A 16848-nucleotide genomic window follows, 5' to 3' on the forward strand; every position below is an offset into this window, starting at 1 on the left:
TGATCTGATTCTGAGGAAGTATCATAAAGTTAATTTCAGGCAGCAGACTTCATCACAGAACACGAACCCATCATCACACAATAAACATTTTTCTTTTTTTTATTTAAATGGGGCACATCTATTAATCAATGTACAGGCACAACTGATTAGATGTTAGATATATTGTAAGAATGCAGCATAGGAGCGTTGATTGCTGAAGAACAACCTTTCCTCACCACCTGTCCTTTTGATGTCCTCTTCTCCTTATCTTACAACCTTGATTTTTGCAGGTAGTTCTCCAAGCTCATGGTCTGTTCTATCCCCACAGCAATTAAACAGCATCATCATCAATTTTCATCATTTGGAGCAATTGCTCTTTGCCCTCCTAAGTTTTCTACCTTTTCATAGTAAATCAAAATTATTCCACAGTGCTTCCATGATTCAGCATTATCTCCCTTGGCTTATTTAACTTTTTTTCTCTCCTTTTCCCATTCCTGTCCATCCTAAAATACCTCTCCTGTGCCTCTTCCTCCTCTTCTCCAAATTCATGATCATGCTGTTTTCCACTCCTTGACAGCCTCCTGGTCTTACAGTCCTCTCCGCAGTTTATTCCTTTCTTAAAACCTTCAGAACATCTCTTCTCTTTCAGTTCAAAACTTTTTCTTTTTTTTTCACCTGCTGAGTATTTCCCAGGGTCTTGCCCTATGGGTGCACTCAGCGTAGCACAGACGGCATCTGCTGGGTAACTGAAGAACATCAGGTGGCTGCTCTGAATATTTCGGTTACTGCGAACATAAAAACCAATCCTTGATTCATCTAAACAACTCATCCAAGGCAACCAATATTTATTTGTGACGCTACATCTTTTTAACAAATGAAAAGCTAACAAACATATGAAGCTCGACTTGTTTCTCGTAAACAGGGTGCAAAAGTTTTCTACAACAATGCTAGGCTCAAAGCCAAAACTGAACAATGCTGGGCTTAATCTGTAGCAGAAACATCCTCTTATTTGGGTCATTTTTCACTTGTTTCGGGGGGAGACAATGGGGGAAACTCTGATTTGTTACACTTTGTTGTGACTGTTCATAGCAACCACGAAGCTCCGTGTTGCTGCTCTGGTGGTGGCATAGTGAAGCAGGCACTGCCTAGGCACTCACCAGAGTGCACGTTAAAAATCACCTGGCTCATTTTTTTGTGATTTAAGCAGCGAACACAGGATGGCAATTTACAGTCTGAACCTAGCCCTGGCTCAGGTGGTTTTGGAATTTTGCTCCCTAAAGCTCCTCTACCCATTTTACTCCTCTACCCATTGTTTTGTTAACAAAGGCATTAAAAAAAGGCAGACTGAGAAGTTCCTGGGCTACAGACTTTGGCCTCAGCACTTTGAAGCAATAGGGTGGTAGGTGCAATACATGAACACGGATGGTCAGTTACATCCTTTGTAAGTGTAGAGAGTCTCTTGACAAAAATCACGGTATATAATTTTGTGTGATCCTACTCACTGCTAATGACACAGTGATACAACCTTAATAGCGTATCCCAGCTAACGTTCAAAATCAGGTATTGGCTGCCTCATGGGTAGTTTAGGCTGGCTATAGTGTTCTTAGCTGCCATGGCCTACTCCCCACAGCCGGTGTGAAGAGTACCGGACCAGAGATGACACCACAGCTTGATGGTTGGGACGTTCTCCCAGAAGGTGTGAGGCAGAATTTGGAACTGAAATGCTTGAGGACGAACTTGAACCCGGACTTCCCACTTCCAGAAGTAAACTTTTCCACTTATCCAGAAATACAAAAGAAGGTGAACACACCCTCCTTCTTTCTCACACAGAAAACTAATTAAAATAACATTTGTGCTCCATGGAGTACGGTGGGTTTGTGGGGAGCAGGCCTCACACCAGCAGCTGGAATGGGGTCCTGTCGGCTCTGGAGTAAAACAGGGCACTCGCCAGGCTGACACGTGAAGAGATGTGGAGGCCTAGCAAAAGATTTACTATTGCCCTGTCACATCCTCATCCACCACACACAAAACATTCTATGTATCGATGTGAATTGGACTGGAATCTTCTCTTACCATGTCTGGCTTGGACTGAGAAAGGAGAAGACTGCATTGGTCCCAGTGACACAGTGGACTGCTCTTGCAGAGGTGATTTTTTTTAATGGCTTTCTACTGAGATGCCAAAAGGTTCTGCTGTGGTGGGAGAACCAGCTGCTAAAAACCACAACTCTATTGTAAAACCCTCAAAATTTGAGTTGTAACAATCTACATTGTCACAGCAGCCACATAAAATACAACACAGAACATTAGGTTGACACATGCAGAGTTACACATCCTGAAGATAAATTTAGGCTTTTCATTCTGACATCTGCTGAGAGCGACAAGGCCAAATCTGTCTTCTGCTGCAAATCCTTGTCTTCATTTGGTACTTAACATGCAAAGAGTTAAAATCAAGTATATCACTCTGGCAGCGGCATGATAAATAGAGCTAAGAGTCTCTTCAGGCTGTGTCTTGCAGCCAATTAACTATTTCTGAAAATAAGAATATATTGTTACGGCAAGGCTTTCTTACCAACAAAGTTCTCTTAAGTGTCGAACTTCAGCTTTCATACTTTGAGTTCAAAATTTCATCTGCCAATTATGTTCTTTTATTACTGAAGTATGTAATAGCTTCCAACTTCTATACTTGGCTTACTAAGATAAATAGATCCAAAGGGACCTACATGATGATGAAACAGCCAGAAAATTTGAGAGGAACGAAAACCCAACACTTAACTGCCCATATTTTTGTTATGGCTGTGACAGAATGAAATCCCCTTAATGCTTGTTTGCAAGCTGCAGTATGTTGACATATCGTTCAGCTAACACAAAAAGGGTTACCTTCAGGAACATAAATCCCTTCCCAGCTCATTACGAGAGCTGCTCAGCACTCCTAATCATCTCCTGATCTACTGTGACGTCACACAGCAGTTTCTTTGTCTCCCCTCTGTACCATCTGCACGTTAGACTTGACCTTCCTATGACATGATCCTTTCCAATTGCTGCATGGACATAGATTAAACTTTGGCTACCCCACAGCAGAAACACCTAGATGCATCAGGTTCTAGGGAAGAAAGCCAGAAGGGATCAAGAAGACAAGGGAAAACTCTCAAGGAAGCTGGCTCCAGACAGCAAGCCAGCATGCTTCTGAAGTGTGGAGGAAGTCAGTCGCAGAAGATGGACTAGGGAGATGTTTGGTTTGACACGAATTTCCATAGCAAGCACGTCTTGATGGAATGAGTAGAGTCCTGAGGTAGCCCCTGCTCATCCTTTTGGATAAAGGTTACAGAATAATAAAGTTTAACAAACAAAACTGCACAAAGCAAGACTGCCATCAGCACAAGCAATCACTTGAGGGAGAAAGAGCACTGAGGTAGGAAGGGAGGGGCAGGGAAAGTTGCATAACAGCTTTTCACAAAGAGTACTGTATAAAAATCAGCGGCATCCTCTAGAATAGATCTTATTGAGGGGGTGAGGACAGGTGCACTCAATACAAGTAAAACCCAGACACTACTAACCAATCCTTATAGATCCCACCCCCAGACTGCATTCTTGCAGCATGTCTTGCTACAGATTTAGAAGCTTTTAAATGGAAGAAAATGCAAATACCTTCTTACTCAGGCATACTCAGGTTTTTCTTGGTTTAAAACTGCAGATCTGGCAAGAATACAGCCCCACTAGTATAAGCTGAAAGACATACACTTCTCTTGTACATTCTGAGGATCCCTGAGAAAAGCTGCAGAGGCTTCCAGAACATGGACCTAAAGTTTACATCTCAATTTAGACAACATACAATGTATCTCACACCAGTGTCTTATTTTTGCACTCCTCAAAGGATCACAATGCACTTTATTTTCTCAACACATTAGCCAATACAATTGAGGCCATAGTTTATGTGAACAAAAAGTAAATTCACACTAAGTTTGGAAGTGTGTATTTGTTGGAACAAGACCCATTGTTTTGCACCTATATTATATCAATAATATTACACAAGACAGTAAGCACTTTACAGTAATACTGGCCTTAAGTTTTTTTGGAAATAACATCAAAGCTAAAGAGAAGCACAGAAACACTCCTCTTCCTCTTTGCCTCCCCTAAAGGGGATTCAACAAGAACGGAATTAGTAGACAACTCAAGTGAACAATGCTAATTTTTATTTGGAAGTGTTATGATACAGCAACCATAAAACTTAAGAGCTGAACATAAGACTTGCATAGATTTTTTAAAATTTTCTTTTTTAGCCAAAGCTTCTCCATTCATTGTTTGGCACAAAACCAGCTAACAAGTTTCACTGCCGATCTGTAATTCTTAAGAAAGAAAGAGAACCACACATTTGGTTTATCTTGTAAGCAAAGCTAATACACAGGTATGATTTTTTTTTCCCCCCCACTCAAATACTGGAAGCGTTCTGGGAAAGACTTCTTTGTACTTTGGTTAGGAACTACAAATCAAAAGCCTAAGTATGATCCTTTTGCAGAATTACATTCTTGGAAATGCATAGTTTTGTGTGCCACATCCCTCTGACAGAAGGCACAACTCACAAAAAGAACATTCATGAAAACCAGAAGGCAGTTCTGAAAGGACACCCACTAACGTCAGTGGATATATTTTTTTTATATATCTGGGCAAGACCACCTCTTATTTTCTCCTCCCTTTACCCCCCCAGAATCTGTAAAGTAACTTAAATATTCACACAACAAAAACTTTTCCAGGCATGTACAGTTGTGAAAAAGAGAAACATGAGCCAATGCAGTTTTCTACTGGTGCAGAGTTACTTTACAAACTAGATGTGAGAATAGTTACTATCCCTCAAGAACCCATGTGTTAACAACAAGCAAATGATTACAGGTAACTCTTTTTCTAAAGTTTCATTCTCTGTGCATACTTGAGGTCTAGTGAACAAAACTGTATGTGGCGGTAAAGCTGATCATTTTGTCTAAAGTGCTTGATGAAAGCAGGGAAACTATAAAAATGATAAATTAGTGAAACCAAAAGTGGAAGAGTTACATTTATCATAAAAACCAAGAAAAATTGGAGCATTTTCACATTTTCTTCTTCCATTAGACAAGGTATAGCAAGAAGATACTTCATGGTGAAGAGCTCCCTTAAAGTGTATACAGTTCATAACATTTTTTCTAACATTTCTGGGATACAAAGTCATTTGATGTAAAACTCAGGAACAATATTTCAAAAGAGAAAAGGTACTACTAGGGCTAAGAAATGATGATTACATAGCAAGTAATTTCAATTTAGTAATTAAAAAAATCTTTGGGAAAATGCTATTTAATACTTTCAATAATTTTAAACGCCCCGGTGTTACATATTTTACAGCAGAAATGCAAGAGCCTTTGGAATGCAGCAATGCTCGGTTCTGTGCACATCTTCAAGACATCATCTTTTTCTTACATTCCACTGAGCAAAAGACCATCCCTTCCACTGGCATGAACTTCTGGCCAATTAGACACTTGCTGCAACAGGAACACAAGAAGCATTCCTGTGTAGCATGCCAGTTGAAGCTGTTGTATGTCACACGCTGAACTTCTGGATCTATAGCATTATGACAGCCTTGGCAGATCTGTTTAGAAACAAAACAAAGCTTAAATGAAGCACATGCATCCCCTAAGTCCAATAAAAGCTGAAATTCTTCAATATTTCTGGAGAAAAAAAGAAATGTGTTAGAAGAAGCTTTTGAAATAAGTCTCTAGCTTTTGATTTGCCTTTATTTCTAAAGCAGAGTTTCCAATCCAAATGCACTTGAGGACGTAAAACAAAATAAAATGCACACAAGAAGTTAGTTGTTGCTGGGACTAGACTCAAGACAGTTATGATGGTTAAGATTTCCCAATGCCCAAATAATGACAGAAACTTGTCTTGCCAAACAGTACAGATCTTCACGTATTAACCCATAGATTTGAAGAGATTAGTTACAAATCTTCCTCTGCATTGACAGCTGTAAAGCAACACTGAAGAATTAAACGTTACTAGGAGTCTTGGATGTAATTAATCTTAAAATCAGGCTGTGAAGAATAATTTAGATCTTATGAAAGTTAATGTTTTAAGAGAAAAAAAAGCCTCTTTATAATTCCTCACACCTACCTCAGCAGATTAACTACCAGCTAGTGATAACACTTCCCCCCCCATTAGCTGCATAAACAGTCTAGATACACATTAGACTGAACTCCCAACTAACAGGTAATTAGTAGTTATGAATGGACCATCATCTCAGAGTTCCTAGCATAACTAGGAATCAAGAACTACCATCCTTTCCCAAATGTCTATCTTTATCCTGTCAGTTGCTCTCCTTTCTAACTCACGTAGTTAGAAATACCAAGAAACAAAGTTCCTAGATTGCAGTAGCCACCACAGGCTTTTAGCAGACCACCTGAAGTGAGATCCCACTGCTCACAATGAACTACGGTTGACATGAAGTAAATGTGTAGCAGCATTACCCATCTTCACCTGCTTTACTCCTCCCATTACAAAATCCTGCTTCAGCACTAGCAAAGTTAAAGGCATTGTCAGAACAGCCTCCCCACCCTGCCAGTGACTTTTGTTTAAGTTTACGAATTGACAAAATACTTGTCTGCTTTTAAGTTCTTTTTCAAAAGAGAAAAAGATGATTGACTTGAGTCTAACCTTCCATTCAATTTATACTCTTCAGATACTACTACACTGCAAGAAAGCAAGAGTTTCATGCTGTATAAATGCATATTCCTTTCCTTCACAGCACCAGCGCATCTGTAAGGATCTTACCGCAGCATGGTTCTTCACATAGCAGGGTTTGCAGACTGGCTTGTCATTCACCATTACATAGATTTCCCCAGCCAAAACGCAATCACAGTCAAAACAGCAGAAGTGTTTCAGATGCCAGTTTTGACCTTCTGCTTGAGTATATTCATTGCTGAATATGAGCTATGAGGGAAACAAAACCAAATATTAATATACACATTTTGTATAATATTTCTCTTAATAAAGCCAGCCTCAGGATATTTTGTAATTTCCAAGGAACTCTTGGTGATTGTTTCAAATTATTTCAACAACAAAAACAAATGCTTTCGCTTGCTTGCCTGTTTTCCAAAAGCCTGCATTTCATCATTACAAGCCAACAGATGCCAAAGACACCAGGCAGGCTGTTCTCAGCACGCTGCGCACGGTGTAATTTAGTAAGGTGCTCCCCCTAGTGTCCTTCATGAGGAAACAACTGCATAACTGAGACTCCATAGAAGATCTTGGCACTCATATTTTATCTCACGTCCCTGTAGGCTGCATAAAATCCCCACCAAAACCAAAGCAAACGACGGATCTTCCTGAGTGTTCAGTATCCATATCAGCTTCAGTTCCTTGCAACTACCATCAGCTAAAACTGGTGAAGGCACATCATCTCCCTGCACTTAAGTGTTTTACTAAGAATCGTATTCACTTCTCAGGGGAGCAAACTTGCGTGTCAGAACAAAGGACTAGGGTATTTCATACCTCATCACATCCAGCACAGCGGGGTTTTTCACTATCACAATAATGTCTTCCACAGTACAGGTTACCGTTCTTCCAGAAATAGATCATATCTACTAGAAGTTCACTGCAGGTGCAACAGACAAAGCAAGCTGGGTGCCACAATTTGTCATATCCAGCACGTTCTGCATAGACAGCTGGGTCACCTTCTTTCATGTTCAGTTTACAGCGATAGCAGAACTGGAAAGAGGTTATTACCAAGTTAAGTAAGTCTTCGAAGAGGTACATTTATAGCAATTACATATTACCAACATATTGAATAAATCCCACCTTCCCAGAGTGAAATTAGTGTGACACGATGCCACAGTACAGGTTTAACTAAGAAATTCAAGATGATGCACATTCTACTGACATAGCACTAGTGCAACTTAAAAGGATTATTGTATTTTGACATATTAATTCTTGCAACTGCAGTCCAGTTCTTAAAAAAAACCTACATGGGTTTTAATTGCCTGTTATGTTCTAAACCTCACATACTCAAGACTAAGGAAAGAATAAGATGACTCCATCAAAGCTAACCAACTAGACTATGACTAGAACAGAGCAAGAAAGTGGCTGTACTTATAGGTCATGAGATGATCAAGCCATATCTGCATCACTGGTGGGAAAAAAAACCAAACCAAAACCTAAGTATTTCAAACTCCTGTTTAAAGCCATGTTCTAGGAATGCCAGTCACTCAGGGCTGTTGTCCAATAGTCTGTGATTAATGATCTTAGGAGAGGGAGATTGATTATGGAAAAGGGACTACAAAGTTCATGAACACAGCCACACTACCAAGAGTTCCAAAAAGTTCACGGTCAGTCATCTTCCTTCTACCTGCTTACAGAGAGGGCTTTGCCATCAAGTAAAAAACCCACAGATGGTTTGTCACAGAAACAAGAATTTTAATCTACAGTTTCATCACCAGTTTGGCATTTCCTGCACTCCAGTTGGTCTGTGGACTGGGTTGAACATCCTGGGAAGATTTTCTCTCTGATTCACAGCACTACAAGCCAAGCCACAAGTGGCTTTTTAAAATTGTGTGTGTATACACACACGTATAAAAAACCCCATAAAATACATGTAAAGTGTCTTGGCTGTAAGGTGTATTGATCAGATTCCCATACTTGTTTCAGACGAGCAATTTCAAAATACATACAGAAAGACATCAAAAGGGGAGGAAGAACTGCTTGGAACAGAGTGAAATGGGAAGTATAAATACATATATATAATTTTTTTCACTCTTTCTACTTCAGGCGTCACACTCCAAGAGAAGTCAGTTGGAAGGTTTAGTAGTTGTATGGACCCAGATGAGGGTGAGATGATTAATTTACTTACCATTTGCAACATCCCTAGTCTAGGTGATTAAAAGTACAGAGATTTGCTTCTTTACAAGATGAAAATACACTGAATATCTGATTTTTCCTTTTACTCAGCTTTTGGTCATGGTGAAATGTATTTATTACTTTTTTTTTTAAACAGAGGCAATTATTATAGGTATATTTGTCTTAATAGTGGAGACCTGGTTGCTTGATTTGTGTTGTTTATTTTTAATCAGGTTTTAAAAAAAAAAAAATCACAATCCATTCCTACAACACAAATTAATTTTTCAAGAGATTCTCTTTGCCACAGCTACAGGAATACATGTTTTCAGACTCAGGCTGAAACGTACAAGAAAATCTGAAGAGCAAAGACGCAGAACTAATGGGTAGCAAAAAAGCATAGACAAGGATGGCAATTCTTCTGCTAGGTAGTTAAGAGCTCTTCTCTGTATTGGTTTCTTTTGAACTGTTAAAAAAAAGTTGAGGTAATACTACAGTATATAGCTGAGATTAAGTTACACTGCAGAAATCAAAGAGGTACTTTAAAATATATCTACATCCTGATTATTTAGCCCAGAGTAAACTCAGTACCTAACAACAGATAAGCAACTCGGATGTTCACTTGGACTTAGTAAACACTTTCAAGCCTCTTTCCAAATCACTGCCCACAGTGATGATACACACTGGTCTAAACAGTAGAAGGTATACTCAGGTGTTCAAGTAAGAAAAGTCTGGAAGCGATAAACAGGTGTAGTGTAAAACTGAAGTACCTTCTGACACAGTTACTCAAGAGGACAGACTGCCTCCTGCCCTTGACTTCATGTAGTTTGAGCCAGCTGGCCCACAGGGTGCAATGTGTAGTGTGTATTTTTGTAGAACTTTCTTGAGGAGAAAAGTGAAGAATTGCTGTGGTGAAATTATAGTAACCCAGCAGGAGAGGCAGAGTTAAGACAGAATGACAGCAAACTAATTAAGCCATGACAAAATTAAGTTACTATCTTAGAATCTCCATGACAAGATAATTGTAAAAACAACCGAGTAATTGATTTTAGAAAGTAGGTACAGGTAACCAAATGGAAGAGCACACGACTTCAGGTAAATAGGCATGTTCAAAGCTAAAACTCAAGTGTTAATTTTATATTCCATAGGAATTACACCAGAAATAATATACCGTGTCAGTTAAAAAAACTACTACTCACGAAAACCCATCACAAAAAGCACACCACATCCCACAGTAACACTGAAAGCCACATTCTACCACCATGTTAACAAACAAACTTTTATTTCCATCTATAACTTGTATATTCATTTCCTATAAGTAACCTGGGGACAAATAATTTTTAGGATTCATATATGTAAGAGCAATATTTCTGGAAATCAAGTTACATGAGCTTTTGCCATTCTGAAGTGAAGGTCTACCTTCAGTAAACTAATCCCTGTTATAGTGATCCTATCTTGTTTTTGTATTCATAATTGGTATCACAGACATGCACAGAAATTAGCAAGTTACGTCACAAATGCTTTAAGCCTATACTTTCAGAAATATCAATGCAAACTGATTTTACATACCTTATTTTTTGTTGAGCTACTGTAAAGCAGAACTCAGATGCCAAATAAAAAAATAGATCAAAAAAGAACTGAATATGAAAAGGCAGCTAGTCAAAACAGCTGTTATATAGCTTGGCTTGCCAGACAAGGGAGAGGTGTTACTTTATTATTTCTAATTTTTGTTTAAACATAATTTGTCAAGTGAGTAATTTTGGTGCTCATTCAAGAAAGACGAGCACCGTAAGATTACAAAAGTTTCTTGATTATTATTCTGTGAAAGCCACCCTGCTATACTATATTGTCAAGCTAACATGATTTTGCAACAAGAATGAAAAGGTCACCTAGGAAGTTATTTGCTGCAATGCTCTAAATAGTCAGAAACCAAGGCTCTGTGCAGACACTGACAATGTTTCCCAGTTTCTCTTCTTTCTTTTCCTCCCCAGATTTTCACTATTCCAAGTTAACAAACAAGTTAATTGGGTTAAAACAACCCAAGAGAGCACTCAGATGGTAATATATCTTCTTGTTTTAATCTTTTCTTTCTCATACTTACATACTGAGATGCCTTCTGAGCTGAGGACTTGTCCTCCATCGCTCCTACAGCAGCTGAGGTGCCTCTGTCACCATTGTTCAAGTTATTCTTGTCAGCAGCTCTCGTTTCCACCTCTCCAGGGAGTTTGATATCTCCTACGCCAAGTGCCTCATTTTTGTACTTCTTCACAAATTGTTCCATTTGCTTAACTTCACTGGGGGAGAGCTCGTGGCATTTTGAAGGATCCTGATCGTGAGCTGGCAGCTGCTTAGCCAACTGCTTCTTCCTGTACTGCGCGCCTTCCGAGCCAGCAACAGGCTGCTTGTCCTTTGGTAGCATCTGCATGTACTGTCTAGCCTGAATCAGGAGGAATTAGATAGCAGATGCTATTTCAACTATAGACCCATCCTTTTAAGCAAACATGTGACTAAAATAATCTCTACGGTTACTAGTGACAGTCAAATTTGTCAAAACCAAAGTTCTTTCCATAAACACTAAGCTCCCGAAACACAGTAGTTGGAGATAAAATACTGCAGATGCATTAATTGGCTTCTTCCCAGAGCAAGAGACAAGCTTCCTTTTTAAGCCTTTTACAACATGCAGAATAAAGTTATTACTTTTCAGAGTAAATAATAACATTTACACAGCACCTTGTCTCATTGAAGCTATAGCTGTCTAAAACTACTGATCATCAGTATAGCTTTAAAAAGTAGAAACAGAAATAGTCTGCCTGGGGCACACAGCCCATTGCAAAAATAATTCTAGCTAAATAAATAAAGAAGATCTAGTTCTACTAAAGCAAGGACAAGCCGAAAAAGTGGTAACTGAACGTTGAGTATCAGTTGATTTAAATGCACAAGGTTTGATTAATTCACTGAAAAAGGGTATTTTGAGGGGCAGGTCAGAGGTAAGGTAATACTGTCATGGTTTACCCAATACTGCAATACAGTAAAGCGAAGCAAAATCCTCAGAAGGCTATCTACCATCTCATCTACTTCAGCTGAAAACATCCTAAAAGAGCAACTCTCTTCCAGATGTCAACACTGACCTTGTTCTTACCATATACAGTAAAAGCTATATGCAAGACTGAGTCTTCTCCTTAACTTTAAACAATGACATAAATTGTTGTGGGGTTGGGGTTTTTTTCCTTTAAGCTCACACTCCATGCAAATTTTTTGAGTTTACTAAAAAAAAAAAGGCAGGGCCTCAGCAAATAGCACTTAATCTTATCTATTAAAAACCAACTCATCTCCTTGGCTCTCAAGAAGTTCCATAGACAAGCATCCGTATCTGCAAGATGACATAGGCAAGACTCATTAAACAGGCACCATATTTTCAGTTTGGAGGAGGAAGAAAAGATGATTACAAGAGGTGAATTTATCCTGATAAGCTCTACTTCTCTAACTCCCATCAACTCCTGCCTTGAACATGAAGAAAAAGTGAGTTGGACTTACAAGTGTCTGATTCTGAACAGGAGGAGCCCACTCAAAAGTCACAGTATTGATGGATATGTTCTTCTTGGCTGGCACTGGATTAGTCAGTATCATTACGTTGCGTTTATACATAGGAATGCCATCATTCTTCAGCTTTGCAATAAGGGTTGTGTATTTTGTGTCTTCAAAGAGTTTCCCCACTTTCCGATCTTCCTCATTGCTTGTGAGGACATCATGCTCTTCCTGGCCACATTTGCAGTTGCGGCATATTTTTCTGAAATTTATGGAAACAGCAATGAAGTTAGTCTCAGCAGAAAAGTACACCTTACACCAGCCGCATACATAGCAACAACATCACTGGGAACTCAAAAAACGTGTTTTCAGTGCTTTGATGAGTGAGTATACAAGTTATTCTGCAATATGTCAAACACTTCTTGAGGATATTTTTTATTTCTCCTAGTTATTGTTTAAATTCTTTGTTCACAGATACTGTGATCAGATTGATATCAGTCAACTACACTAATGAATTTTGAATATGATGCTGTATCATTCCTTTGGTTACATCTCAGTATGGACCACACACACTCCATTATCACCTGCCTACCAGATCTGTTATGATTAGTCACCCAAGAGTTAACTTAAATGTATCAACATGATCCCTCTAGCAATCACGTACTTGGGCTTTTGGCTTTTCAGATTCTCTTAATACACTCAAAATTACACACACTATACTCTTTTCTTCATACGCATTTCACTGTACGCGTGATATTTGGTTATCACAGGGTTGCTATCAAGTGGAAACAAGTATTTCCTGGAAAGGAAAGAAATGCGTACAGACATATATACAATGTAATTACACTAAGTTCTGTTCAAAGTTCAGCATTTAGAAGAGAAGATAAAGGAAAAGTGAAAGGCTTATATGGATAAAGCCTTTCAAACAGCTCTGAACGAAGTTCGAGGTACTCTGGCACACGCTTGTACGGAGAATTTTCACAGATCACATCCTTAAAAGGTAGAAGGCTTTCCTTACTTGGATATAAGTGGTATTCTTTCATATACAACACATTTGAACTCCTCTGAGTAAAGGATATTAGACTGCAATTTATTACCTTAGGCATAATTAAACAATTCACATATAACAAACAGAACCTTGGATTAGACAAGCTAGTTTGCTATTTATTAATGGCCTTCCCAGAGCTGCAGTTCAAAGCAGTCATCCACGGTATACGGAAATTAGTGAAGCTGGATGTTAACTAAAGGTTCATATTATAGCCTAAGAAAACAGATAAACCTTCTGGATCTTTAGTTTGAAGAGGAATGAGTAACATTTTACCCTATTATTTATTCTTCACATAGCAAATAGCACAAAACCACTGCCTACAAAATTACTACTTTTCAACCCTACTTGCCAAAACCCAAACACTAACACTGTTCTCCATCTTGCTTTCTGAAGTTGTGGAAGGCAAGATACACACAGTATCTTAAGGCACCTAACAGGTACATGACAAGAACGTCATGACTACAGCATAGAAGAAAGGAGGCTCTGCAAATAACTGGTCACGTGAAGTGATGAACAGCCAGCCCCAAAGATACACACTACATATGCAGGCAGGTTCATGATGTGGGGTTCTATCATTTCAGTGTGATGGATGCTGCTCTGGTCATGTGGTTATATAGTTTACCAAAACTTATGGTTGCTAAGTTACGAACCCCCCCTCAAACAAAAATAGCCAATTTTACAATAGAAATGAGCCACTCTAAAAATAACGAGCAAAATAAAGTTAAGCAGAATAGACTCCACTTTGCAACACATTAAAACCTGAAGTGATCAGTATTGCTGTGTTGGGTTTATGTCTGCTCTGACAGCTTGCAGGATTTCCAGCTCGCTTCCACAACAGGAAAGATGCACAGAATTTCAAAGCTGATACTTATCTGGATACCCAAAACAAAGGCTAAGCACTTTGCAATCTCCCAGCTTACCAAAAGATTCAAGCTTGAACTAGCATTGCCCATTAAACCTAAACACTGTAGTTGTGCATCTCAAGCACTCGTAACGAAATTTTTCAAGATCTTCAGCATCAGTCGACATGAGTCCTTTACCTAGCTAATACTTAGAGACTATTTAATATACTAATAAAGCAATTTACATTCACTTTGATCATTCTTAAGATATGCACATGATCATACTTTATTGCCAACTTCTGATTACGTCATCTTTGAGATCTGAGGTGACAGAATCAGACTTTACTTTTTGCAGGTTTAGTTCATTATTACATTGTGACCACATGTAGCTATATGCCTGACAGCACATTTGAATTCTAGCAGTTAGTCCATTCAAAGAATAGCTTCCCAGACAATTTTTTCCCCACTTTTTCAACTTAAGTCTTTAGCAACAGTAAGACCCAGCTTTACTCTTGCCTATTAACAGGATGTGATCTAATAACATTGGTGAATGAACAGGCATTCTCAGGTAACCTGCCCAGGTTACAGTCTTGCTGTCCAGAACTATTCTGCTTCCAAAACAGAACTTAGTTAGAACAATTCATATTTTGTACTGCCTGTGTAGTCGAAATAGCACCGTGACAGTTTGTGCAGCTGTTCCCACTCTATACAGCATCCAACTATAGTGAAGCAGCATTGACAACCTGCAGAGACCAGCCCATCCTCCAACAAGCTGGAATTCCTTCCCCGAAACTTTTGCACATGTTGGAAAAGCCACAAAGGCACCTTATTTTTGCTCATGCTACATAATGAAGTCACGTATTTATTTTCTAGTAGAGTTCTCTCAGAATGCAGAGCAGCTTTGAGATCCTGTTTTTATGTCCAACTAGGAGAATACCCCAACTCAACTGTTCTATCACCCCCAGTCCCACCCTGAAGGCTTAACATGTTACACTGATTTCAGTATCAGTGAGAGGTTTTCTGTTGTCCTGATAACTAGACAAACAGTTGGTTGCAAACATGTGAAAGCATACACCTTGTCTTCAGGTCCTTCCTGTGTCCCACTGTGAAAACTGGTATAGAACTACTGTGCTTTATACTTGCACTGAAAAGAGATATCTACTAATCTCCCTCACCCCTGACTGACTTACATTAGGAATTTGACTGCGTACATTTCAGCCTAATGTTACCTCCTTGCTCTTTCAAGATTAAGTACAACACTTAATCTTGCCTACACAGAGTTTGCAAGAAGCTGTTACAGGGGCTATGTTACAGAATTGCAAGTGTAGTGGTCCTGGCACTAGAAAACAACCCAGAATGTAGAGAACGCTGAGTCACAAGTGATGTCAGCATCTCAGCAACTTGAAGAAACACTCCCAAGGCTGTTGCCATATCCCCTGCCCCTCAAAGCTCACCTGGATCTCAGTCACATGAAGATGTCTAACAACCAAAAAAAGAGGTTTCCTGTTCTGATGTATAATCTCTTTTCTTCCATAACTTCCAGTCCTAAAAGGTATCAGTTGACATTTACATATGACTCTCCCTGCAGAGTACTGTTTACAGTTTAGTCATGCCTTCTTCCACTGAGCTGCCACATCGGAGTCCTGTTCATTACTCACTGTCCCTTCTGCAGAAGGCATACGGCCAATTACTTCTACTTATAATAATCAGCTAGTCATTTCTTTGACTACAATACAGTTATCTTACTGAAGCAATCCCATCCCATTACCCTCAGACTTACACAGAATCACAGAACAGTAGGGGTTGGAAGAGATCTAGTCCAACCCCCCTGCTGAAGCAGGTTCACCTAGAGCAGGTTGCACAGCATCATGTCCAGGCAGGTTTTGAAAGTCTCCAGAGAAGGAGATTCCACCTCTCTGAGCAGTCTGTTCCAGTGCTCTGCCGCCCTCAAAGTAAAAAAGCTTTTCCTCATGTTTAGATGGAAACTTTCTGTGTTCTAGTTTGTGCTCATTGTCCCTTGTCGTGTCACTGAGCACCACTGAAACTAGACTGGCCCATGCTTGACATCCATCCTTTAGGTATTTATAAGCATTGGTAAGATTCTTTCTCAAGTCTTTTCTTCTCCAGTCTAAACAGACCCAGGTGTCTCAAAACTTTCCTCATAAGCAAGATGCTCCAGTCCCCTCATCATCTTCGTAGCCCTCTGCTGGACTCTCTCCAGTAGTTCCTTGATTCTTGTGAACTGGGGAGCCCAGAACTGGACACAGTACTCCAGATGTGTCCTCACCAGGGCAGAGTAGAGGGGGAAGAGAACCTCCCTTGACCTGCTGGTCACACTCTTGAAATGCGCCCCAGGATACCATTGGCCTTGGTCACACAAGGGCATGTTGCTGGCTCACGGTTAACTTGTCCATCAGGACTCCCAGGTCCTTCTTCCCAGAGCTGTCTTCTGGCAGGTCAACCCCTAACTTGTACTGCTGTATGGGGTTATTTCTCTCTAGGTGCAGGACCTTACACTTGCCCTTGTTGAACTTCATTCAGTTCCTTTCCACCCAACTTTCTAGACTGTCCAGGTTTCACTGAATGGCAGCACAGCCTTCTGGTGTG

General features: G+C 39.6%; 1 protein-coding gene across 1 annotated transcript in view; it reads right to left on the reverse strand.

The window, feature by feature from the left end:
- Positions 1 to 5269: 5269 nt before the first annotated feature.
- Positions 5270 to 16848, reverse strand: part of TES (testis derived transcript (3 LIM domains)) — a 29016-nt gene continuing 17437 nt past the window's right edge. Inside the window, exons 3-7 of the mRNA XM_010133609.1 lie at positions 12361 to 12613; positions 10928 to 11263; positions 7489 to 7704; positions 6769 to 6927; positions 5270 to 5590 (exon numbers count right to left, since the gene is read on the reverse strand). Of these exons, the coding sequence (XP_010131911.1) occupies positions 5399 to 5590; positions 6769 to 6927; positions 7489 to 7704; positions 10928 to 11263; positions 12361 to 12613 (1156 nt within the window). The 3' untranslated portion in view covers positions 5270 to 5398. The remainder of the gene's footprint in view (positions 5591 to 6768; positions 6928 to 7488; positions 7705 to 10927; positions 11264 to 12360; positions 12614 to 16848) is intronic.

Source organism: Buceros rhinoceros, unplaced genomic scaffold (genome assembly GCF_000710305.1).
Source record: "Buceros rhinoceros silvestris isolate BGI_N320 unplaced genomic scaffold, ASM71030v1 scaffold1523, whole genome shotgun sequence".
NCBI classification, from domain to species: Eukaryota; Metazoa; Chordata; class Aves; order Bucerotiformes; family Bucerotidae; genus Buceros; species Buceros rhinoceros.